The following is a 23173-nucleotide window of genomic DNA, read 5'->3' as shown; positions in this document are numbered from 1 at the left end:
ACGGGGGCGTGCGGACAGAACATCACATCTTCAGTTCTCTGAGAAGGGTTTTTAATGAGATTGGTGACAATCGCCAGCACTGGGGTGACCTGTTCCCACCACCTTTATTACCAGGGCAGGACAACTCCGCTCCCACCACCACTTCTGGCGCCCGAGCAGGCTGCAAAACCAGAGCCCGGCCACTCGCGGTCCCTCAGCTCTTTGCTTTGGAGGAGCGGGCAGGCCTGGCTTTGCTCGCTGCCGAGCGGGATATTCTCAGGCTGTCCACAAGCCTGTCGAAGAAGAACTCGGTCTGGTACTCCAGCTCAATGAGGTGCTGCAGGAAGGGAGGCACCTCGGCTTTCTTCACGCCCACGTACACGGGGATCATCTTGGTCCCATGGCAGTGGATGATGTGATACAGGTTCCACTGGGAAACGCGCTGGCACCACGGGTCACCCAGGGACTTGGTGGAGAGGAGGAGGATGGCCACCCGGCTGGCCTCAATCACCTCGATGGCAGTCAGGATGACGGATGTCCCAGCCACTTCGTCCTGGTGCTCTGTGTAGCCCCGAAAACCCTCTTTCTTCAAGCGCTCCGAGATGCAGGAGGCGATGTGGTCGTCCTCAGGGCAGTACCAGATGGAAAAGTCATAGGTGAAGCCTCGGCGTGAGGGCGCAGATGACATGCCACCCACCAGGGAGGAGGACATCGAGTTCATGGACAGCCGGGACCAAACGTGGTGGCCGAGCCTTTCCTCCCACGCCAAGAACCTGCCACGGCGCCCGGACAGCCCCTCCCTGGCACGGGCAGCAGGTCCCGCCGCTCCCCAGAAAAAGGTCAGGCTGCCAAGGTGGCACAGCCCTGGCCCTCTCGCACGCCGGTGAGGTGCCGGCAAGCCGCAGCAATGCCAGATCCTCCCGTAAATCAAACGCAATTGGTTCTACCCCTGATTTGGGCAGGCGAAACCGTAACTGCGGCGCGTCCCAAGCACCAACACCGCCCAGACGGAGCCTGCTGGCCTCAGAAAGCTTTCTGCTTCATTTCCGAGATGCCGCGCTCCAGTGCCGCTCCCGCCCGCCGCAGCTCCTCGCACCGCTCCCGCAGCCGCTCCCGGGACTCCTGCAGCCGCTGGTTCATCTCCACGTAGGAGCGGCTCTGCCGATACAACCGCTCCCGCTCCTCCGCAGGAGCCTCCTGCCTGCTGGGGCCGGGGGAGCCTGGCGGGGGGCAGAGCCACGGTGGGAGGCTCAGCAGGGGCTGGTGGAGCACCCCACCCGCTGCTCTCGGCTGCTCCCCAGGGGCTCACCTGGGGAGGGGCCGTGGTCCCGGTGGGGCTCCGTGGGGAGGAGGAAGACGGGGTCGGCCGGGTGGGTGCCCCGCACGTCGGCCAGGATCTGCTCCACGCTGGGGGGCTCAGGGCGGGTGGGCAGCACCCGCTTGGCCTTGGAGCTCATCACGGGGTGGCCTCATGCGCGGGGGCTGGCGCGGGGGGCACGGGATGAGGGGGCTGCGCTGCTCCCCCCGGCTCCATACAGACAGACAGACAGACCCCCTCCGCTGCCCCAGGACAGACAGCAGCCCTCTCGAAGCGTGTTAGACAGACAGACAGACCGACCTCCCCCTCCCTGCCCCAGGACGGACAGAAACCCGTCTCACCCCGCCCCTGGGACAGACAGACAGACAGAGCCGCCCCCCCCCGCCTTGTCCACCCCAGGACAGACAGAGAGAAAGACACACCCCCCCCCCCGCCGGCCCCCCCCGGACAGACACAGCAACCCCCCGTCCCCTCCCGGGACAGACAGAGCTCCCTGCCCCTGGGACAGACAGAGCCGCTCCCCGTCCTTAGGGACAGAGACCCTCGGGCCCCCCCCAGGACAGACAGACCGACCGCCTCCGCCGCGCGTTACTCCGGACGGACAGACACGCCCCCGGCCTAGCTCCTCACCCACCGCCCTGCTCCCGGGCACCGTAGCGCCGGCGCCCCGCCACGCTGCCTCACTTCCGGCGCGCCCCGGAGTGTCGTCATCCCAGCGCGCCCCGCCCCCGCCCCGGAGCCCCGCCCCCGCCCCGGCGCCGGAGCCCCGCCCCGGCGCCGGAGCCCCGCCCCTCCTAAAGGTACCGCCCACCCCCGTTCTTAAAGGAGCCGCCACCACCCGTAGGGAACACACGGGAGAGGCGGTTCGCGGAACACCGGGGGTTTATTGGGGACAGCAGCGGTGGGACCTGGACCCGGGCCCCGCTCGGCTGCGCCCGGCCGAGCGGGACCCAGGCCCAGGCCTCTCTCACTTGCTCTTCTCCGCTTCCTGCGCCAGGCTCAGGGCTGCTCTGGAGGCTGCGGGAGACACGGGGATGGCGTTAGGGCTGGTCCCTGGAGCAGCGGCCACCCAGCCGGTAGCCCGGGGACGAGCCCGTCCCAGCTACGCGTCACCATCCCGTTCCCTCCCTCTCCTGCCGCAGCACGGGGCTGGCGGCCGGCTCCTGCCCTCCTCAGGGCTGGCAGGCAGCTGCCCGCCCTGCCTGCGCCTGGGGAGGTGGGGGCTTCAAAGGGGAGCCCCAAGTTGGCATCGGCGCTGAGGAAGGCAGCGGCTCTCCCCGCACACACAGACACGGCGGGGCCGAGGGAGGAGACATGGCGGGGCTCGCTAAGGAGAAGCGGGAGGGAAGGCGCCTGCTCTACCCACGCGAGGGGAGAACGGGACGGTTGTGCACGAGCCGCCGCCGGCGTCTGCAAGAGCAGGAGCTCGGTTCGGCCGGCGCCAAGGCGGCCGCAGCCGGCCGCAGCATCCAGCCGAGCGGCTGGCGGTAGCGGCGGGGCGATTGGCACAGAACGGCCCCTTCTCCCTTCTGCGGCAGTGGGACCCGCGGCTCTTTACATACAGACGGGCTGAGCTGCGGTGCCACCTCGGCCGCCAGCCGGGCTCTGCTGCTGACCAGAGTCTGCAGGACTGGACCGCGAGGCGCAAAGAGAAGAGAGAGAATTACAGAGACGGGGGAGAGCGAGCCCCCCGCTCGGCCACGGCCACCACGGGGGTCGGGGCCGCGAGAGCACGGCCCACGGTCACGGAGAGATGGCCGCTTGCCGGTAACTAAAACGAGAGCTGCCCGCATCCCGGCGGAGTGCTCCGGGGAAAACCACCTGCCCCAGCCATGGAGCAGGACCGCGGGGGACACACGTTACCTTCCCGGGTGACGCTGGAAGCCGCGTCCAGGGCTTTGGTGCTGAGGTTGCCCAGCACGTTGTCCACGGTCTGGTGGTGCCTGAGGAAGCAGGGCCGGATGACGTTCTGGTAGAGCACCTGCGACCCGTTCCAGGACACTGGGGCCATGCACCACACCAGGAACAGGCACTGCGGGGAGGAGAGATGCTCCAGAGCTGGAAGATGGCAGGGCAGGCAGGACAGGCAGGGGCTGAGCAAGGCAGCCCCCAGAAGGAGGGCAGTGACGGGGCAGTCCCCCCCAGCCCGACCATTACCTTCCCAGCGTAGTAGAACGGGAACCAGTAGAGGAAAGTGTCGGAGAAGAACTCGGCTACGCTGAAGACGCCGTACACCACCCAGTATGTCAGCCACGTGGTGTCGTCCTCCTTGCTGGAGCTCTCGATGGCTTTGATGCTGCGGCAGGAGAGGGGAAGGGCATGGCCGCTGCAGCCCTGCTGCCAGGGCGGGCACCTCCTTCCCGAGTCCTCCAAACCCTGGAGCAAACCTTCCTACCGGGCGCTGCTTCCCCGAGCTGGGATCGTGCCAGGCCCCAGTGTTTTCAGGAAGGTCTCAAGAGCTTCCCGGCCATAACCGCCCGTTCATTTACCGGGGAGACCCTCAGCTAAGGGCAGGGAACGCTCTCCAGGCGCTGCAGGGAGGCTGGGCCGGCGCACTGGTACTTACGAGACGTACGCGGGGTAGACGAAGCCGATGAGGTTGCAGAGCAGCGAGGCGCCATAGCCGAACACGAGGTACAGCCCCAGGAACGCCACAGAGCCTGCCGGGGGGCACAGAGGGGACGGTCGCGTACCTGCCGGCACCGAGATGGCCAGGAGAGACCCTGGCTCCGTCCGCTGAGCGGAATTCTCATCCCAGTAGTGAGAAGAGGCGCATGCCGCGACCCTCTAGGTGGGCATAACGACCACCCCCAATTAATTCCAGTACAGCCCTCCACACACCGGACCACTGAGGTGCTCAACACGCCGCATGCACAACCACGCTGAGCCACTACGTGTGGCCACGATCTGGTCCCGTCACCGTTTGTCCCCTCCCTGGCCTGGAAGGGACTTTACTGCAACAAACTCGCAGCGTGTTTGACCCGTCGCCAGCCTGGACCTGGGCCAAGGCTGCAGAGATGTCGGAAGCGGAGCCTTTAACACACACCTATAGTCCAAAGTTAAGGGATTGAGCTTCTCCGCACGCAGGGCTTGGAGGCATTTCGATAACGACTGTTCAAGGACAAGCCTTGCTACCGCAGCCTGCGTCTCCCTTCCGCTCCCCGTACGCATTCCCTGCACATGCTTGTGCTGAGCAGCCACCGTTCGTTAAGGATTCAGCCCCCTGAGAACCAGCAATCCAATCCCGCTGCCCTGTTATTAAATTAAATTATTTAAATTAAATTGTTAAAATTAAACGTAAGCCAAGGCTTTGGTCGTTTGGAGCCTGCCCAGCCCTAGAAAGACGCTTGCAGGAGGCAGGATCAGCGGAGTTTGGAGAGCTGGCGGATGGGGGAAGCCAAGGCAAGGAGCCCTCATTGCCAAAACCATGGCCACAGCCAAGAGCCCTCGCTCACACGCAGGCTCAGAGGGCCCGGAGGTGCCGGCACCCAGCAGCTCCCTCCCAACACAGCCCGGATCTGGCCACGCAAGCACCTGCCCGAGGCAGCCAAAAACCAGACCCCGAAGGGGCGGAGGGCAGGAGAGCCCGGGGACAGGCAGAGCTGGAGTCAAGGGCATTTACCGTCCCAGCCCCGCAGTGAGCAGCAAAGCCAGGACTTAACCTGTCCGTGCCGGTGAATTAGAGGAAAGCCCTTGCTCGGGCTCGGAGGACGGATTATCCCCGCTCTGCTCACTGCAGCGTTTCTGCGCCTTGCGCCGGCCCCGGTGCAGGGCAGCCGCGGCTCCCGGCACGGACGGCCCTTCGGGGCTTTCCCAGGAGCCGGGCAGGAACGGCGCAGCTTTTCCCGCAGCTCAGGCGGAGCAATCGCAAACCCCCCTTCAACGAAGGCTGGCGGGCAGGTTCAGGCAGCACCGGGTGTCTCTGCCCCAGGAGCCTCAGAAGGGATTTCACGGGCTAAGTTTAGTCCCCTGAGAAATTTTACGTAACAGCAAAAAACCAAGTGAAAGGCTTCACTAACAAAGAAGAACTGCTTCCCGCAGTGCCTGTCCCGTCCCCCCTCGCCCCCGAGTCCCCCAGCCCCACGCAGGAGGGGACATTTGGCAGAGCTTAGAAGAGAGTGGGGCTTTGCCAGCCTGGCAGAGAGAAGGTTTCCCTGGCGAGGAGGGCAAGCAGCCGGCGTGACGGCCAGCCTGGCTGGCCCCGTGCCTTGGGAAGGGGACACTGTCCTCCTCCGGGATGATTTTTACCCAGCTGAAGCCACCACATGGCTGACCTAGCTGTGCTGCCCGGAGGCCAGGGAAGATGAGCTCCGAACTGCAGCCCGTGGGTCGCTACTGGCTCCAGAGATGCAGAACTAGACCCTGCTGGGTTCAAACATGACTTAGGAATTGCTCCCAAGCCAGGGGAGGGAGAAATCAGGTATTTGTAGTTTAGCAGCAGCTTCTCCTTGCGCAGGACGGGGACTCGGGAGCATGGGGTACCGTTTTTCCCTACCCCCAAAAGCCCATCACACCTGAGCACAACCAAGTCCTGGGAGCATTTTGCTCAGAAGACGCCCGGCCACCACGTACCGCGTCCAAACGCAAGCCGTGGGCAGCGGCACGTGCCCGTTCACGCACCCCTCTCCCCCCGGAGCGGGAAAACGAGCCCTGCAGCAGGTGAAGGGCCTGGAAACGGCACCGGCAGGCGAAAGGCAGAGGGAGCGCCCGGCAGGACATGGGCAACCGGGAAACCCCGAGCCCTCCTGGGGGGTTTTCTATAAAATACCGGATTGGGGGAGGCGAACGGGCAAGACGTAAATTGGCAGAGCGCGGCACGGGGCTGAGGGTCGGAGCCGCAGCGAGGACGGAGGGGTCATGTCGTGCCGGGAGGCCGTTCCTTCCCGGGCAAGATGCCGGCTGGCTTCCCATTAACGAGCAAACAGGGCCTGGTTGACGGCCGGAGCTCTGCCCTCCCGCCGGGCAGGGACCCGGTCCCCGGCGCTACCGTCGCCACCGCGCTTTGGGGGCTCGCCTGCCAGGGAGCAGGGACCCCCTCCATCAGGGCCAGGCTTCCTGGAGGGCCTTCAGGGTCAAGACCACCGGCACGCAGACCCCGCCTGTTTCGGGGTGCGGGATTTCACGCCTGCCGAAGGCGAGGACGGACGGTGCGGCCGCCCCCCAGGGCGCCCAAAAGGGGGGGCCCTGCCCGCGCCCCCCCCCGAGGCCAGAGGCATGGTGAGGGGCTGCCGGCGCACCTCAGGAAAGAGGGGAGGACCCCGGAGACACCCCCCCCCAAAACGGGAGCGGCAGGAGGGGAGCGGGCAGCGTAGCCCAGGGGCGGGGCCGGGGGGTCCCGGGGGTGCCGGTCGCACCTGTGGCCAGGTAGAGCCGCCGGACGCCGGTGCGGGCTTCCAGGCGGCCCAGCAGGTCGCCGAGCGGCCCGGGGCGATCGAGGAGGCGCTGCAGACGCTGCGGCACCGTGCCCATGGCGGCGGCGGCGGCGGCGGCGGCGGCCCCGGTGCCGGGCCGGCCCCCCGCGCCCCACCGCCTCCCACCGCCTCCCACCGCCCCCCGCCGCCCCGGGCCAATGCGGCGGCGGGGCGGGGCCGGGCGGAGCCGCGAGGGGCGGGGCGACGCTGTCGCCATGGCAACGCCCGCTCAAGCCCCCGCGGCCTCGATGGCGGCGCGGCCTAGGCCGGCGCTGGGGCCGGGGCTGCTGGTGCTGGTGGTCGCCACCGCCGCTACCGCCGCCCCGCCGGGCCCCGCCGAGCCCCGCGTCTACCTGAGCAGCTGGGCCGTGCGGCTGGCGGCGGGGCCGCGGGAGGCCGCGGGCCTGGCCCGCCGGCACGGCCTGCTCTGCCTGGGCCAGGTGCGGCCCGGTGGGTGTGCGCGGGCCGGCCGGCCGGCGCGGGGAGGGCAACGGGGCAGGCGGGGGCCGGGGCCAGCCCAGCACCTCCCGCCCACACGCCCTTGTCCCACTCCTCTTGTCCCCTCCGCTCATCCCCACCATGCGTGTCCCAGAGCGGGACGCTGGTTTAATTTTAAAATAGGGCGTTCAATTGTTCCCACCATCGGACGCGGATGAAAACATGGGTGCAGCAGGGGTGCACATTGCTAATGGCACCAGTGAGCGAGGAAACCCAAAGGGCACACACAATCCCTCCCTGGGAGCCTGCTCTCTCTCCAAATGGTGCTCTCTGCTCGTCCCGCCACCTAATCTCACAATAAACGCAACTTTCTGATCTCTGCGGCCCACACAGAGCTGGCACGCGCGTCCCCAGCCTGGCCGCTTGTCTAGAAACGGTCTCTTACAACAGCTCTTTGCGCCTGCAGGTGATGGAGGGAGAGCCTTATTATCATTTCAAACACCGCGGCACCAGGCGGAAAGCCTTAAGCAGACATTGGGGCTGGAATATGCGCCTGATAAAAGAGCCAAAGGTAGGGAGGAGGCGGTTGCAGGGAGGAGGCGGTTGCAGGGATGGAGTCCTGCCACGCTGGGCAGGCTCTGCCTGACATCGACAACGCTGCTTCCCACCCAGGTCCTCTGGTTTGAGCAGCAAACTGTAAAGAGACGCACAAAGCGAAACGTCAGCGTGGTGCCAACAGATCCCTGGTTCCATAAACAGTGGTACATGGTGAGATTTTGCTGCTCTCTCTCCTAATCCTCAAGCAAATCACCTCCCCGATGTGTAAACAGGACTAATGCTGACAGTGATGAGGCAGCAGAAGAGTCCTTGAAGGTCACCCGCAGCCTGCTGCCTCGGGGCTGATCAGATTGAATCCCTTTTCCAGAACAATGACATCAATCCTGATCTGAACATCCTGACTGCCTGGAGCAAAGGCTACACCGGGCTGGGGGTTGTGCTGACAGTCCTGGACGATGGGATCGAGAAGGACCATCCGGACCTGTCTGCCAACTACGTAACTACAAGGGGCTGAGCAGTGTGGGCTGCAGGAACCTGCTCCTTCAGGGCTTGTCTCCAGGGGAGGGGAGGGCCTTCATCCCGCCCGTGGGACTTTGCAGTGGGAACTCAGCCTCTCCGTGGCTGGATCAAAAGGTTTGATGTCTCCCGCAGTGAATTTTCACATCAAGGAAATGTTAGAACTTGTACATGCTCAAGCCCCCGAAATAGGTGTAATTACAGCAAGCTGCAAAGCCAGTAAAGCTGGTAAGCCCTCACGTGCTCCGAGAACCGAGAGGAAAGAATAGGTAAATGTTAGTTGTTGTTTATAACAACGTCGTTTCAGTGGTTTGTAGTTCCTCTCTCCTAACTGCACAGCCGGTGAGGCTCACCCTCGGGCGACTCGCTGTGCCGTGCGCGCTCACTGAGCGTGAGCCTGGGTACAACGAAGCAGTACAGCGATGCGCAAAGTTATGCTCCTTCAGTGAAACCCTGTTTCCAGCAACTCCAGGATAACCCCACGGAGTTGCTGGGCGCAAAGGGCCCCCCCTGCCCTCTCTGGGCTGGGCAGGCAGCAAGCTTGTGGGCAGGCAGGGGGGTCCGTGCTGCCAGACGCTGGGCAAAGCGCCAGGAGCCCATCCTGAGCTGTCACAACCCATGCTGAAAGGCAGTTTGCTCATGCCGCTGCCTCTTTTTGCAATAGGACCCCCTGGCAAGTTATGACTTCAACAGCAACGACCCTGATCCCCAGCCCAGGTACGCCGCTGGGGATGAGAACCGGTGAGTTTTGCCCAGCACCCTGGGCTGGGTGCTTTATCTCTCTAGGGGCCGAGGCGGTCCCAGGCCCCTTCACCCCCCGCAGAGGATGGCTCACAGGCTGGCTCTGCCCCTCAGGCACGGGACACGCTGTGCCGGAGAAGTGGCAGCTGCAGCCAACAACCGAATCTGCGGAGCAGGCGTTGCGTACAACGCCAAAGTCGGAGGTGAGCCATTGCTCTGGTGTGCTGGTGGTACGGGAGTCACGAACCAGCTCCGGCACCCTGGGGTGATGCATGGCCTTAGGCAGGGCTGCTCTGGGGGGAGCCAGGAACTTGCAGGGGGGGTAGAGGGTGCTGTGGTGTCACCGCACACCTGGCTGTGGCGTGGGGCTTGGTGCTCCCTGGGGGTTTAATGCCCAGTGCAACACGGGGCTCCGGCAGGCAGCACCAGCACCATGCAGGTTCAGGCTCCCCTGTGGAAGCTAGTATGGCAAATGGGGTTAAAAGCTGGGAGAACTCGCTGGGCTTAATTGCAAAGGGCTTAACAAGGAGCTTTGGGGATGAGCTCACAGCAGCAGCCGCACAGACTTGTGGGAGCCTGATCCCCTTAGGGCAGCATCGTGAAAGGTGCTCAAGGCAACTGGGGGTGAAGTGGGGGCCGGCTCAGCCCTTACATTCACGTGGCGTGCACAAGGCTCCCATCCACCTGGAGCTGGCACAGCCCCCCGAGTGATGCCGCGTCTCGGGCACTGCCGCTCCTCGCCCTGGCCCCGCAGGCGTGCGGATGCTGGACGGTCCCATCACGGACATGGTGGAGGCGCAGTCCCTCAGCCTGCGTCCCCAGCACATCCACATCTACAGCGCCAGCTGGGGCCCCGAGGATGACGGGAAGACCGTGGATGGGCCAGGCGTGCTGGCCACGGAGGCCTTCTACAGAGGGGTCACCAAAGTAAGCTTGGTGATGGCACTGGGGACCTTGCTGGCACGGGGACTCCCTGCTCACCCCCCCTCTGCCTCTCCCCTGCCAGGGACGGGGTGGCCTCGGCTCCATCTTCATCTGGGCCTCCGGCAACGGCGGGATCAACTATGACAACTGCAACTGCGACGGGTACGCCAACAGCATCTACACGCTGTCAGTAGGCAGCGTCCTGGCGGGCGGCCGGAGGCCCTGGTACAGCGAGGGCTGCTCTGCCATCCTCACCACCACCTACAGCAGCAGGACCACGAGTGCGGTGCAGATTGTGAGTGCCGTGCCGGCTCTGCCGGAGTAGCAAGCCTCAGCCAGAGGTTCCCAGCACAGAGCTGGCTCATCTGAGCCCTCCTTGCCTGGGGAGGGAGAGGGAGGCTTTATTAAAGTGTCTGCATTAGACCCCAAAAAGCATGACGGGACCGAGAGAGAGCATTTACTGAAGTTACCCAACTCCAACCGGTCCTGCTCTCTGCTCCAGCAGCAGACAACATGGCCAAGACCCCCCCCCTCCTCCCCCCAGGTGACCACCGACCTGCACCACCGCTGCACTGACAAGCACACGGGCACCTCCGCCTCGGCCCCGCTGGCCGCTGGAATGATCGCCCTCGCGCTGGAGGCCAAGTAGGTGCCATGTGGCAGCAGGACAAGCCCCAGGGAGCACCTGGTGACCCGCCAGGGCCCTGCAGGGGCGAGGAAAAGGGACATCGCTAGCAGGGAGGTTTGGGGGTACGGAGCTGAGGTCTCCCCTGGTTCTGGTGGGGCAGCCTCTTCTCCCAGGACACCGCAGGAGAGCAGCCGGAGGCAGGGGGAGAGTTGTCCCCTGCAAGTCTCTGTTGCTCCCATTTTGGCAGTGAAGGAAGTTGTGGGGGGACCAGCTTGGACTCAGACAGCTAACTTACCCATGTCAGAAGTTAGAAGAACCAAATCTCACCCTCAAAAGCTAACCTAAAGCAGAGCGCTCTGTCCCCAAGTCCCCTTTCCTTCCAGCCCAGCACTGACCTGGCGTGACCTGCAGCATCTTGTCATCAGGGCCTCCAAGCCCGCTCACCTGCAGGCAGAAGACTGGGCCGTGAACGGGGTCGGACGCAAGGGTGAGCTCAGGGCTCAGCTGCTGCCTGCCCTGCCTGCTCCTGCTCCCCTCCCAGCGGAGGGACGTGATGCCCCTCAAACTCCTGCCAGCAGGCCTGGATCACGAGCTCTGGTGCTCTCTCAGGGCGGAGTGGCTCACGTGTCCTCTCCTGGGTGGCATCTGCTTTTCAGTGAGCCACCACTACGGCTACGGGCTCCTGGACGCTGGTCTGCTGGTGGAGATGGCCAAGGCATGGACAGGAACTCAGCCTCAGCGCGGGTGTTCGATCAAGGCTCTTCACGCTCCCCGGTAAGGGACGCTACCCCCTGGGTCTGACTGCACGTGAGCTCACACAGGGACTTGCTTGTGGCAAAGTCATGCTGTGCCCGTTACAGGAACGGGCGATGCTTCCCAGAAAGTGGTCTGTGCTGCACGGCTTCTGCTGCAGCCACAGGGCTGCGCCTGGAGGTGGTGGTGGAGGGCAGGATGCCCTTGGAGGGCGAAGACATGCCCTCGCCTCTGTCTTGTACTTGGTAGGAAAATCACCTCCAAGCTCACCGTCTCTACAGACGTCTCCTTCTGCTCAGGGAGGACCAAGCACATCCGCTCGCTGGAGCACGTCCAGGTCCAGCTCTCTCTGAGCTACAGCCGCCGGGGGGACCTGGTGATCACCCTGACCAGCCCGATGGGGACCACGTCCACGCTGCTGACCGTGCGGTAAGGGCGCTCTGCCAGCTCACAGGGAGCAGGTTGCAATGAGATTTACCAGCTGCTGGGGGGCAGAGGGGTCTCCTCACAGCCTCTCCTGGGGCCAGGAGGCCCCCACACTGAAGCAGCTCCTTCTGGTCCCCACAAGGAATGGGCTCACTGTGCCCAAAACTCCTCTGTGGCCCCTGCCACGTCCTGGCAATGCCCCATTTTACCAATGAGAGGGTGACTCTAGGGCCTCCTTGGGCTGCATCCCTCCCCTCCAGCCCCTGGGCTGTCACTCCCAGCTCTCCTCTCCTCCAGCCCGTACGACACCAGCCAGCAGGGCTACAAGGACTGGACCTTCATGTCCACACATTTCTGGGACGAGAACCCCAACGGGACCTGGACACTCCTGCTAGAGAACAAGGGCGATGCCTATAACACAGGTGGGTGTTCAGGGCCCCAGGGGAGCAAACCCCATTCACCAGGGTCACCCAGCACCCAGCCATTCCTGTCTCTTCCTTCTTCCTTGTGGATTAGCAACCTGTTGGCTTGTTCTCTTCCTGGGCATGGGGTCTGGCCAGAGCCCTCTCTTCTGCAGGGACATGCTTGCCTGTTTTGAGGGTTTCCCTGGCCAGCAGAGCATGGCTCGCTGTCCTCCACGCGGCCCCAGAGCTTCCAGCCCCGCATCCACCAGCCTGCAGATCCCAAACCCTGGAGGGTGGGAACACAGCCGCCATCAGCACCGAGTCCTGTGCCTCCCTCCCGCAGGTCTGCTGACCAGCTTCATCCTGCGCCTGCACGGCACGGACGAGGACATGAGGGCCAGGCGCTTTGCAGCCACTGCCATGGACGAGTGCATCAGGCGGGACGCGCAGGGAGCGTGCGAGGGTGAGTCTTCGGGCAGGAGGGGATGGTGCTCTCGGCCCCGGGTGGCCCCGCAGCCCGGCTCATGTCCCCGTCTCCCCCGCAGAGTGCGGCAGCTCTTTGTACGCCTACCAGCGCTCCTGCCTGTCCTACTGCCCTCCGCGCTACTACGGCCGTAGCCGGAGAGCCACCACCACGAGCGCAGCCCGCGTCTGCGCCAGCTGCCACCCCTCCTGCTACACGTGCCACGGCGCTTCGGCCAACAACTGCACAGCCTGTCCCCCCACCTGCGCCCTCGATGAGCTCACCCACTCCTGCTCCCCCCTGCAGGGCTTCCCCCCCGAGGAGGGGCCGCAGAGGGGCCTCCTCCTCGTCCTCATCTGCGGGAGCCTGGTCCTCTCAGCCATCCTCTTTGTCACATACCGTGTGGCCTTTTGCACGCTGAAAGGTAGCTCCTGCTGGCCCCGGGCTGGAAGGACAGCGTGACACCAGCCTGGGCTGCACGGACACAGGCGGCCAGATCCCAGCCTGGGACAGAGCTGCCCTTGCCTGGCTTCCAAAATAAACTGGTTGTTGGCTTTTTGGTCCTCCCTCTCCAACGGGTGACTTCCCCCCCCAGCAGCGTCTGGGCTGATCCTGCCCTGTGTCCAGCTCTGTGCCGTGGCAGAGACGGGAGCGGTGGCTTCCCTCCCCGCCTGGCTCATCCCCCCACGTCCCCCAGGGACCGGTGCCGTGCCAGGGGTCCCGGCCTGGCACACTGCTGCGAGGGAGCTATTTCCAGAAGGGTCAGGCTGCGTGGCCGGGAGCCCTGTGCCCTTTCCCAGGCGCGGAGGGCCATGGGGAGGAGGAGATGTGACTTCTCTCCAAACAGCTGCACCCAAGTGACCGCAGCCAGCTCCTCCAGCGCGAGCGTAGCCACGAGCCCACGCAGCTTTTGGCAGAGCGGAGGCTGAGCCGCTGCTTGGGGAGGACAGCCCGGAGCCACACCACTGCTGCATGGCGCAGTCCCTGGCTCTTGTTTACCGGCAGCCTTTAGTCCTTAAAAAAGGGGTCCCGGGGGTTGCCGCACCCACAGCCGCCGTGCTCTCCCCCCGCCGCGGCAGCGGGGATGAACGCCCCGGGCCCTCGCTGTCCCAGTAGGGCTGGCAGCGGCATGGCAGCAGCTGCGCCCCGGCACGCAGTGCGGCACTGGGCAGTGCTGGGACGGGCACGCAGAGGGCTGCCAGCTGGGGCCCTCCCAGGGGCATCGGCACTGTGTGGGGCTCGACCTCCGGCCCGCAGGACCCCGGCTGCGGCATGGCAGGGCGGTTTGACCCCCACCCCCGAGCGCGGCGTGTTTGCGCGGCTGAGGCACGCTTACGAAGAGAGCCAGACCTTTCTACAAGTGTATAATGACCCGTGAAACCGGCCCTTGGCCGGGCCAGACAGAGCACAGGCAGGAGGGAGCCGGCACGGACCTGAGAGCAAGGGGGTCTCCCCAGCGAGACCCCAGCCCCGGGACAGGCCGGCATCCATACCTCCCAACCTGCCGGGCAGGCGAGCAGAGCGCGGTCGCAGACACCACAGGAGGGACCTAGGGGTGACGGCTTTGCCAAAACACCGGCCAGCCCAGCACCGCGGGATGAGTTACAGCCTGGATGCGCCGGTGTGCAGCTCTTTCCCCACAGCGGCGCGAGCCCCACCAGCCCCTCCGAGGGGTTTTCTCCATCCCGCTCCCCTCTGCCCCGGCTGGCCTAGTCCTCGGCGGGCAGCCTGCGGTGCGGGAGCTGCCGCTGGATCTCGGTGCGCACGTCGTCCTGTGCGGGGAGAGACGGGGATGGAGGAGGGCTCTGCCTGGAGCAGCTCACAACACCCCGCCCCAGGAGCCCAGGGCATCCATCCCCTCCCCAGCCCCCCGGTCCTCACCGCCCGGCCGAGCTGTCCCAGCAGTGGGGTGAGGCACAGCAGCTCCTCGTCCCGCGGGTCCCCCCACCACCTCGGCACCGGGATCCAGTTGGCAACCTGGGGAAGAGAGGGTGAGCACTGGCCGTGGAGGAGCCGTCGCGGCCATGGGGCCAGTGCACGCAACTCACCCCCCTAAGAGGCAGCGCTGCCTGTACCTGGGTGGGGAAGCCCTGGATGGTGTGGTCCAGGGCCACCGTCTTGGCCAGGTCCCTGCCCAGGCGGGTCAGGTCCTTCCAGTAGCAGCCCCGGGCGCAGAGGCAGTCCTGCTGGGAGAGGCAGTGCCTGGAGGGGGAGGCAAAGCCCATGGGGACCAGACCCTGCCCCGTGGGGGGTCCCCAGCCGGGTTTCCCCAAGGCCATCACCTGATCAGCTTCTTCTTGGGGTCCAGCACATCCAGGACCTTCTCAGCGTAGTCCTGCTTCGCAGTTGTGAAGATGAAGATCTGGGGGAGCAGGCGGAGGTCCCTGCACAGGCTGACCAAGTCCCCCCGCCCCGAGGTGGCGGCACCCCACCGGCTCCCCGCAGACCCTGGGGGAAGATGGGGGCTCTGGGTACCTCGTAGGTCTTGGAAAGGCTCTCCAGGAACTGCTGCACATGGGGACGCAGCTTCACGTGGACCTGGAAGGGAGCAGCACCATTGGGCAGCCCCAGAAAACCACCAGTATCCATGTCCTGACACCAAGGTGACCCCCAAGAGGGGGGCCAGCACCCCAACCAGGGTCCCAGGGGTCCCTCAGCCACCCTCTCCCCTGGGACCCACTTCCCCGCCGGCCACTGGAGAAGGACAGAGGCACAGAGGACATGGTGGCTCTTCACAGCCCCGAGCCACGGCCCTCTGTGCCCCGCTGGGGACCCAGCACCCCACCGTCCCCACCCCAGACGCGGGCACCCACCTCGTAGGCGTCTCCCTGGAAGACCGTGGTGAAGGCGGCCGCGGCACCCCGCCGTGCGCCCGCAAGCACGGAGGAGCAGACCAGGGTCCCCTCCTGCAGGCAGGGAGCAGGGTCAGACCCCAGCCCCGGGGCTCCAGCCCACCCCCAGCTCCCCCCCAGCTCACCAGCTCCAGGACGAGGGTGCGCTCCGGCGTGCTGCGGGTCTTCCGGGGACCCTCTCTGCCAGGTGCTGGGACCGCAGGGACCAGCCTGGCCGGAGGAAGGCAGCGGGTCGGTGGTGCTGTGGGGCTGGGGGGGGACCCCCCCCCCGCATACTCACAGGCTGGGGGCAGCGGGATCCTGCCACTCGTCCCCAGGGAGCCCCGAGAAGTAAACTCCCTTAAAGCAGCGCTGCAACGGGGGGCTCGCAGGCTCTGTGCGACAGAGGGGTCCCGTCAGCCCAGCCTGGGGCAACCCCCCCTTCCCCGGGTGGGGACTGCCCCCGGGGGGACATGCTGTGCCCCGGGGGGGACACACTTACCCCTTTCCCCGGGGCAGGGGGGAGCAGACGCTGGTCTGCCCCACTCCCCTTCGAGACGCAGCTTCGCCAGCCGGCCCTTCCCGGGGGTCACGGGTGCCAAGGGGGGACATGGGAGACGCTTCCAGGGGTCCCAGCCCTGCAGCAGGCAACGGTCCCCCCGGCCCCCCTCTCTCAGCCGGCTCTTGGCCCGCCGGCGAGCCCCAGCCACGGGGGCCGAGAGCCCCAGGTCGCCGCTGCTCTCCCTGCGGGGTCTCTTTGCGCACGGGGTCACTGTCCCCAAACCCGCCATGGCTGGGACAACCAGACAGGGACGCCCCAAGGTGACAGCGCAGAGCCCCCGCCCCGGGGCTGCCGGGCATCCCTCGCTCCGAAAGAGCTGCTGGAGCTGGGGGTGCTGCCCCACTCCGGGGACCCCCAGGGCACAGCAGCCAGCACACCAACCCTGACCAGAGACAAGCCCCCAGCCCCAAAACAGCCATGGGGGGGGTGGGAGGAGGCACTTTTATAGGGTGGAGACACCTTTCCATCCCGGCAGCACCCAGGTGTGACTGGGACCAGCTGGGGACCTCAGGACAGAGCCCCAGCTGCCCCCAGGGCTCATCTCTGGCTCCCGGAGGTTAATTGCTCGTTACGCTAAGGACCCTCCTGGGCTGGCAGCTGCCACCCGGGGCACCCCAGGGCACCCACCCCAGGAACACCCAGGCTGCTGCCCCAGCCTTGTGCCCAGCTTGGGAACGGTCACCAGCGACACGAGCTGGGAGAGCTCAGCCCTTTCCCGGCACCGGCTCCAAACCCGCCCTCGGGCGGGTGCGAGAGCACCCCAGGAGCCCCGAGCGGGTGATACGCCCCGGGGTGCCCAGCGCAGCCTCTGGGGTGGCCGTCCCTGCAGCACCCCCGGGCACGTCCCGTCCCGTCCCCGCGCGGGCCCCGCGGTTGCGCCCGCCAGGCCGCGGGTTGCGTTACGGGCGAGGGGGCTCCGGCGCAGGGAGGGACCCGCTCGCCTCCGCCGGAAGAGAGATAAGCGGCGGGTGCCCGGCCTGGAGAGGCAGAGCCTGGCGGGTGGCCATGTCGGGGACAGGGACACGCTGCTGGGCGGGTGCGGTGCCGCGGGGGCTCAGCATGGGGACGCGGGAGGGGACCGGCTCTGGGGTGGGGTGGGCGTGGGACGCCCTGGGCCGCTTCCAGCCAGGAAGGGGCGCGCGGCGGGCGAGGCGATATACAGGTTTATTTTCTGCAAAAAAATAAATTACCACCCTCCTCCGGCCCCCCCCCAGCCAAGTCGACCCCAAGGACGGCGAGATGCCCGGCACGGGGCAGAGGGCAGGACGGGGGTCCCTGGGGGCCCCGGCCCCTCCACAGCCGTGGAAAGGGCTCGGTGCATGGCAGGAGCGCTCCCAGCCCTCCGGGTTCACCCTCGGGATCCCGCCGGCCACCCCCTCCCTGGGTGAGGGAGCCCGTGGGGGGCTCAGGGCGGCCGGGGCTGGGGGCAGTGCCGGGCCGCCTCCCGCACCAGCCGGTCCTCGCGGGGCGTCCACGGCCGGGCGTAGCCGTCGCCCTGCAGCAGGATGCGGTTGAGCGTGCGCTCGTGGTTGACGTGCCGCCGCGCCATCAGCAGGTACTCGCCGCCCTCCCGGAGCGGGGGGCAGCCGCAGGCGTTGGGCACCCACACGTACTCCCGGGGCACCAGCGGGAAGCGGTGCCGATACGGCGTTTTCACCTCCACCTCGTAGCGCGTCTCCTGCCCCACCAAGCGCCGCGCCAGGATCCGGCCCTGGAAGACTGCGGGGCGAGCACGGGGCACGCTGAGCCGGGCACGTCCGCCGGCATCGCCCCGAGCCCCTGCCCGTCCCCGGCGCTCACCGAAGTCGCTCTGGCAGAAGTGCCGGATGCGCTGGGAGCGTCCCTTGGGCGGGCGGCACCGCCCGCATCGCCCTGCGGGGCAAAGCTGCGGCAGTTTAGGGGGGAGAGGGGACACGGCACCTCCAACACCCCCTCCTGCAGCAGTGGGAGGGGGCGTTGAGGGTCCGTACCCCATGAGAGAGGGGACACACCAGGCTCCTGAGAGTCCTGAGGAGGGTTAAGTCAGGGGACCCTTTTTGGGGGCCCCCATCTCATTTCTACCCCTGAGGCTCTCCGGGACACTCCCCATAGCAGAGCCCAGGGGCGCGGGGGCCCGTGGGGACCCCCGTGGGGACCCCCGTGGGGGAGCAGGCACCTGCGGCAGCCCCGGCCCAGCTCCGGCCAAGGGGGCTTCTTGATGCTGGCTCCATGGCAGAGCCCCCGGGCTGGGGCGGCAGCACGGGGGCCGGGGTGACGGGGGGCTCCCGGGGCGGGGGGCTGCCGGCCCCCCGGGGCTGGGGCTGCCGCAGGGGGCTGGTGTCACCACGGCCGAGCTGGGGGTGCCCGCGGGGCAGCCAGAACTCGTACTCGATGCCAGGGTTGGGCTCCTGCAGCAGGACCTGCGCGGGCAGGGGCAGAGCCAAGGGGAGCGATGGGGGCCAGGGGCCGGCTGCCCCCGTCCCCGCGCCGCCCCCACCCTCACCATCACGTGCAGATCCTCGTCGGTGGGCCCGGGCGCCTCCAGGCTCTCGGTGCCATCGGGGGCCCGGGCGTAGTGCAGCCGGGTGCCGGCCACCTCGTATGGCCCCGGCCAGGCGATGGACCAGTCCCCATTGAGCACGTAGCGCCCATCACTCGTCATCAGGGCTGCGGGAGGGAGCGTGTCCGGGGGGTCGAGCACTGCATGGTCACCAGGACCCCCGCGCTGCGCCGGGCTGGGGGCAGCCGGGACGCCTGGGTCCCCACCGGAGGCCTCTCCCCGAGCGGGGAGGGCAGTGTGGGCTGGGAGAGCTGCGGTTGTGGCTCGGGGGAAATCTGCTTTCTTGTAAGAACTTGGCTTCTGTCCCAAGCCAGAGCCAAGACCTGGTGCGCAAAACCCCCCGAGCCCCCGGCCCTGGTCCGGGCAGGGATGGGGCCCTGGCTGCTATGGGAGGGGGCTGGAGGGTCTGGGGATCCTGGTCCTGGTCCCGCGGTGGCTGGTCTGGCCCCGCTCCAGCTCAGCACTTCCCAAAACCCACGACCTCTGGAAAAGTGCCCCGAGCACCAGCGAGTTCACTGAGCCCACGATGCTCAAATCGGCATCTGAGCGGGGGGACCGGTACGGCATGGCACGGCACGGCCACTCCCTGCCCTGCCCTGCCTGCACCCATGGGTGGCACACCAGCACTGACTGGGATGGACTGGGACTGACTGGGACTGACTGGGACAGAGACAGGACACATCCTACCGAGGTAGTTGCGGCTCTTGTCCGTCACCTTGATGTGGGTGGCCCCAGCCGGGATCTTGGTCACGTTCATGTACCCAAAATAACCTGGCGGGGGGCACAGTCAGGGCAGAGTGTGAGGGGACAGCCCAGGGACGGGGGCACGGACGGGAGGGGTCTGGGCACCGAGGATCTCTGGGTCTGGGGCAGCCTCAGCCCCGTCCCAGGCACCAGCGGTGTTAACCCAGCCGGGCCCCACGTGCTGGGACATCTGGGGGGCCCCGGGGTGCCATCCGGAGCTGCCTGCCCTCACGGGCATCATTGTCCCCGCAGCCTAGCCGGGCACCCTGTGGACCACACAGACCCGAGGTGCCCCCAGGAACCCCTGAACTCCCCTGGGGACCCCATGGACCACAGGCGTGCCCCAGAGATCCCCCACCCAGCCCCCGGAGGTACAATACCCTCTGCAACGAGGCAAAATCACCCGTGACGGGTCTCCTCTGAGCCCACTGTCCCTGTCCCTGCGTCTTGGGGACAGGAAGGAATCGGGGATGATGCCCCAGTGGTGATGGGGAGATGGAGAGGGGACGGGTGCTGGGGGACACAGGCGATGCCTTGGGGACACAGATGGGGGACGGGAGGACAGGGGAGCCAAGAGCCAAAGCATTCACCCATGGAGGGGGCCGGGGCAATGGTTCATTCACCGGAGGAGGGATCCGTGCCCTGGAAGAGCCGGTGCACAAAGAGACACGTGTCGTGGCCGTCGCCGCACTGGCCGCAGGCATCGGGCCGCGCGCCCGAGCCCAGGATCCCATCGCAGCCTACGCTCTGTGGGGAGCCAAGACACGACCTCAGGGTGGGGGCTCAGGGCTGGGGGTCCCGGGGGTCCTGGCCCCACGCGCACCCACCAGGCAGCGCCCGCTGATGCAGAGGTCTGGGGAGTCGGGCCCGCAGCGGGTGCCGTCCAGCACCCGGCCGAAGGTGTAGTAGAAGTTGTGCCCCACGGCCAGGCAGTTGAGGTCGCAGAGATTGGGGGCTGCCGGAGCCGGGCGGGAAGGGAAGGGGGTGATGCCGGTGGCAGCCGTGGCCCCCGGCCAGCCGGGCGATGCCACCTGCCCCCCCGGGACTCACCTCCATGGAAGGGCACCCAGCGGTACCGGGCTGGCGTGCCCAGGACCGGCTTGTTGTCGTAGAGGGAGCACTGCATGGCACGGAAGGGCACCGAGCCGCGGGGGCAGCCCTGCGAGAGCGGCAGGATGGAACCCCACGGGACGGGGAGGATGGAGCCCCGTGGGGACCGCCGGGCCGTGCTGTGCCGTGCCATGCTGTGCCACAGCCCTCGCACTCTCACCTGGAGCTGGCAGAGCCGGTACTGCCGTGGGTCGCCCGTGCACAGCTCCTCCTCAGTGGACCTGCGGCCACAGCGTCAGCACAGTGGGGCTGGGGCACGGCCCCCCTGAGCACCCTTGCCTGTGCGCTGCATCCCCCACGGGGAGTCTCTCTGTCCCCGGGGCCGGGGGACACTGAGCCACCGAGCTGCAGCCAGGCTGGCAGGGGCCCAGCCCCACGGGGGAGCGGGAGTGGGGACCACCATGTCCCGCTCGGGGCCGCATCCTGCCGGACCTGCACTCTGGGATGAAGGCGACGGGGTCCGGCTCCCCCCATGCGCCCCATCCCGTCCCTTCCGAAACCAGGCTGAAACGGGGCCGAGGGCCTGCGGGGACACGTGCGGGGCCGCTGGGGGGGCCGTGTCGCGGGATTTGGGTGCCAGGCGGGCTTTGGGTGCTACGGGGGCGGGGAGCGGGGTCGCCCCGAGGGTGACCACGCTGCCCTGTCTCCCACTCACCGCAGGCACCTCCGGGTGCGGAGCGTGACGCTGTCCCCGCAGGAGCTGGAGCAGGAGCTCCAGGGCCCCCAGGGCCCCCAGGAGCCCCGGGGCGGCTGCCGGGGAGGCCGAACGGGGCCTGGGGGCTCGGGAACCCACACGGGCCTCCCCAGGGCCGGGTCCTGGGGGAGGAAGGTGACGGTCAGCGCCGGGGCCCGGCTGGCGCAGCCCGGGGGTGCCGCCGCGCCCCCCGACCCCCTCACCTGCGCGGCGCCGGGGCCGCAGCCCAGGCTGAGCCAGGCCAGGAGCAGCAGCCGCCTGCGGGAGCAGAGAGCCCTGAGCCCCACCGTGCCCCGCGCCGGCAGTGGGGTGTCCCGCATCCCGCCGGGCCGCCAGCGCCGCCGGGGAGCGGGGGGACACCCCCACAGCCGCGGCCGCGCCTCCCACGGGGACCGCGGCCAGGGGGGAGGCGGCGAGACAAGAGGGGACCCGGGGGCGGGGAGGGGGTGCCCAGCCGGGGCTGCGGGGCCGGAGCCCCGAGCGGGCCACGCCGCGTCCCGCACACGCACCCACGCGGCCCCGGGCACGGGAGGCGGGACGGCCGCCCCCGGCCCCGCGGCTCGCTGCCTGTCGGGGCAGGACCAGACCTGCGCGGCGGGGCCGGCGCGCCGCGGTCCGGATCCGGCCCCGCCATGGGGCGAGCGGGATGGGGGCAGCGGGGAGCCTCCCCGGGCCCAAAGCGCCTGACCCTGGAGCACCCCGACCTCCTCGGCCCGGGAGGGCCCGGTCCCGCCTCGGAGAATCCCGAGGTCTTCCCGCCGCGCAGCTCCCACGGGGACCGGGGGTCGCGAGTGGCCGCTCACCGCCCCGGCAGGGCAGGGGATGGGGGCGGGGGTCGCGGTGTCGTCGCTCCGGGGCGGAGGGGGGGTGCGTGTACGGAGCCCGGCCAGGGTCGGGTGATGCCCAGCCCCCGCTGCGGCCGGGGGGGGCACCGGGTGCCTCAGTTTCCCCCCAGGACCGGGGCTGACCCCGGGCGCGGCGTGGAAGGGGGAGCCTCGGGGATCCGCGAGGGGTTAATGAGAAATCAGGACCTTACCCAGCACCGTGGGATCCCCCACGGGGGACCGGGCCTCCCTGACACCCCCCCCCGGCCATGCCACCCCTCGTCCGGGGCGTCCCGGCAGCTCAGTCCTGGCCCGGTGGCCCGGTGGCGGCGGGGAGGGGGGACCGGGGACGATCGGGCATCAGCCTGCGCAGCTCCGGGGGGGCCGGGCGAGGCTCCCCCCCCCCCCCCGCTCGCCTCCCGTCCCTCCCCGCCGCGTTATTAATATCCAGCCCCAAAGGTGCGCCCGGCCCTCCCCGGCCGCCCGTTAACCCTTCGGGGCCCGGAGCCCCGGCGACCGAGAGGGGCTGGTGGGGTGCCGGGGGGGGTCATCGTTGCATCTGCGACCCCCCCGGGGCCCCTCCAGCCCCAGTTGCAGAGAGGAAGGGACAGACGGGACTCCCCCCACCCGCTCTCATCCTGATCCAGGACCTTCCCGGTGCCCCCTGAGGCTGGGCGTGCCGGGGGGGGTTAGTGCCAGGGTTGGGTCCCTGCTTAGTACTTGGAAGATGTAGTGGGAGCTGCTGGGGGGGGCTTGGGTGCCCCCCCTTGCACCCAGCGCCTTTGGGCCCCACAGGGCTGCGCCGGCACCCTCACCCAGCCTGGAGCCGAAGGGGTTACGGTGCTGGGGAGAGGGGGTCCCTTGGGGAGCGGGCAGGATGGCCGGGGGGGGCGCGATGGATGAGCTCCCCCCATGCTACATCGCGGACGCGGGCAGCGGGATGCTCTACAAGCGAGGACGGCTCCTGGGGGAGGTAAATCCCCCCCATCACCCCCGCGCTGGCCCCATCCCTGCACCCCCGGCCAGCCCCTCGTCCCAGCTGGCACCCCACAGCCCGCGGGGCTGCAGGGGGTCCCCGAGGTGTCCCGCTCCGAGGGGCGCTCACCTCGTCCCCGCTAGGGGAGACCGAGGCTGTGCGGGGGGACACTGGGACCAGGTGCCCCGACAGCCAGGACCCCGCTCTGCCGCGGCCTCTCGCCCCTTGGCTCGCCCCAGGGTGCCGGGCTGCTCGCTCCTGCGGGACCCTCCTCGCAGGGGGCCTTCGGGCGCTGCTACCAGCTGACGGAGGTGGCCAGCGGCAGGGCCTACGC

The 23173-nt window shown here is 68.0% G+C and overlaps 5 protein-coding genes across 5 annotated transcripts; 1 reads left to right on the top strand and 4 right to left on the bottom strand.

Annotated features, from left to right (window-relative positions):
• Positions 1 to 961: 961 nt before the first annotated feature.
• On the bottom strand, positions 962 to 1436 carry LOC309413673 (UPF0449 protein C19orf25; the record flags this gene model as incomplete). The annotated part of the gene is made up of 2 exons (XM_082010868.1): positions 962 to 1199; positions 1289 to 1436. The coding sequence occupies 2 exons, from the start codon at positions 1434 to 1436 to the stop codon at positions 1003 to 1005; spliced, it is 345 nt and encodes a 114-aa protein (XP_081866994.1). The 3' UTR covers positions 962 to 1002.
• Positions 1437 to 2264: 828 nt separating this feature from the next.
• REEP6 (receptor accessory protein 6) lies at positions 2265 to 6766 on the bottom strand (the record flags this gene model as incomplete). The annotated part of the gene is made up of 5 exons (XM_082010824.1): positions 2265 to 2314; positions 3161 to 3329; positions 3455 to 3593; positions 3864 to 3957; positions 6652 to 6766. The coding sequence occupies 5 exons, from the start codon at positions 6764 to 6766 to the stop codon at positions 2265 to 2267; spliced, it is 567 nt and encodes a 188-aa protein (XP_081866950.1).
• Positions 6767 to 6773: 7 nt separating this feature from the next.
• PCSK4 (proprotein convertase subtilisin/kexin type 4) lies at positions 6774 to 13021 on the top strand (the record flags this gene model as incomplete). The annotated part of the gene is made up of 15 exons (XM_082010928.1): positions 6774 to 7148; positions 7613 to 7717; positions 7819 to 7914; positions 8072 to 8200; positions 8885 to 8961; positions 9076 to 9164; positions 9716 to 9888; positions 9968 to 10180; positions 10430 to 10530; positions 10897 to 11000; positions 11170 to 11287; positions 11516 to 11695; positions 11990 to 12114; positions 12440 to 12559; positions 12642 to 13021. The coding sequence occupies exons 1-15, from the start codon at positions 6867 to 6869 to the stop codon at positions 13019 to 13021; spliced, it is 2292 nt and encodes a 763-aa protein (XP_081867054.1). The 5' UTR covers positions 6774 to 6866.
• A 1247-nt stretch (positions 13022 to 14268) lies between these two features.
• Positions 14269 to 16181, bottom strand: LOC309413728 (CTD small phosphatase-like protein 3; the record flags this gene model as incomplete). The annotated part of the gene is made up of 8 exons (XM_082010927.1): positions 14269 to 14331; positions 14441 to 14536; positions 14635 to 14761; positions 14842 to 14921; positions 15035 to 15097; positions 15373 to 15465; positions 15537 to 15652; positions 15893 to 16181. 8 exons carry the CDS (start codon positions 16179 to 16181, stop codon positions 14269 to 14271), a joined length of 927 nt encoding a protein of 308 aa, XP_081867053.1.
• Positions 16182 to 17357: 1176 nt separating this feature from the next.
• ADAMTSL5 (ADAMTS like 5) lies at positions 17358 to 22134 on the bottom strand (the record flags this gene model as incomplete). Its single annotated transcript, XM_082011025.1, has 12 exons — positions 17358 to 17671; positions 17753 to 17824; positions 18108 to 18351; positions 18435 to 18598; positions 19179 to 19262; positions 19859 to 19982; positions 20063 to 20190; positions 20286 to 20394; positions 20506 to 20566; positions 21001 to 21161; positions 21243 to 21297; positions 22076 to 22134. The coding sequence occupies 12 exons, from the start codon at positions 22132 to 22134 to the stop codon at positions 17358 to 17360; spliced, it is 1575 nt and encodes a 524-aa protein (XP_081867151.1).
• Positions 22135 to 23173: the final 1039 nt, after the last annotated feature.

This window comes from Phaethon aethereus, assembly GCF_964289735.1.
Source record: "Phaethon aethereus genome assembly, chromosome: 26".
NCBI classification, from domain to species: domain Eukaryota; kingdom Metazoa; phylum Chordata; class Aves; order Phaethontiformes; family Phaethontidae; genus Phaethon; species Phaethon aethereus.
This window is presented reverse-complemented; position numbering and strand designations above follow the sequence as displayed.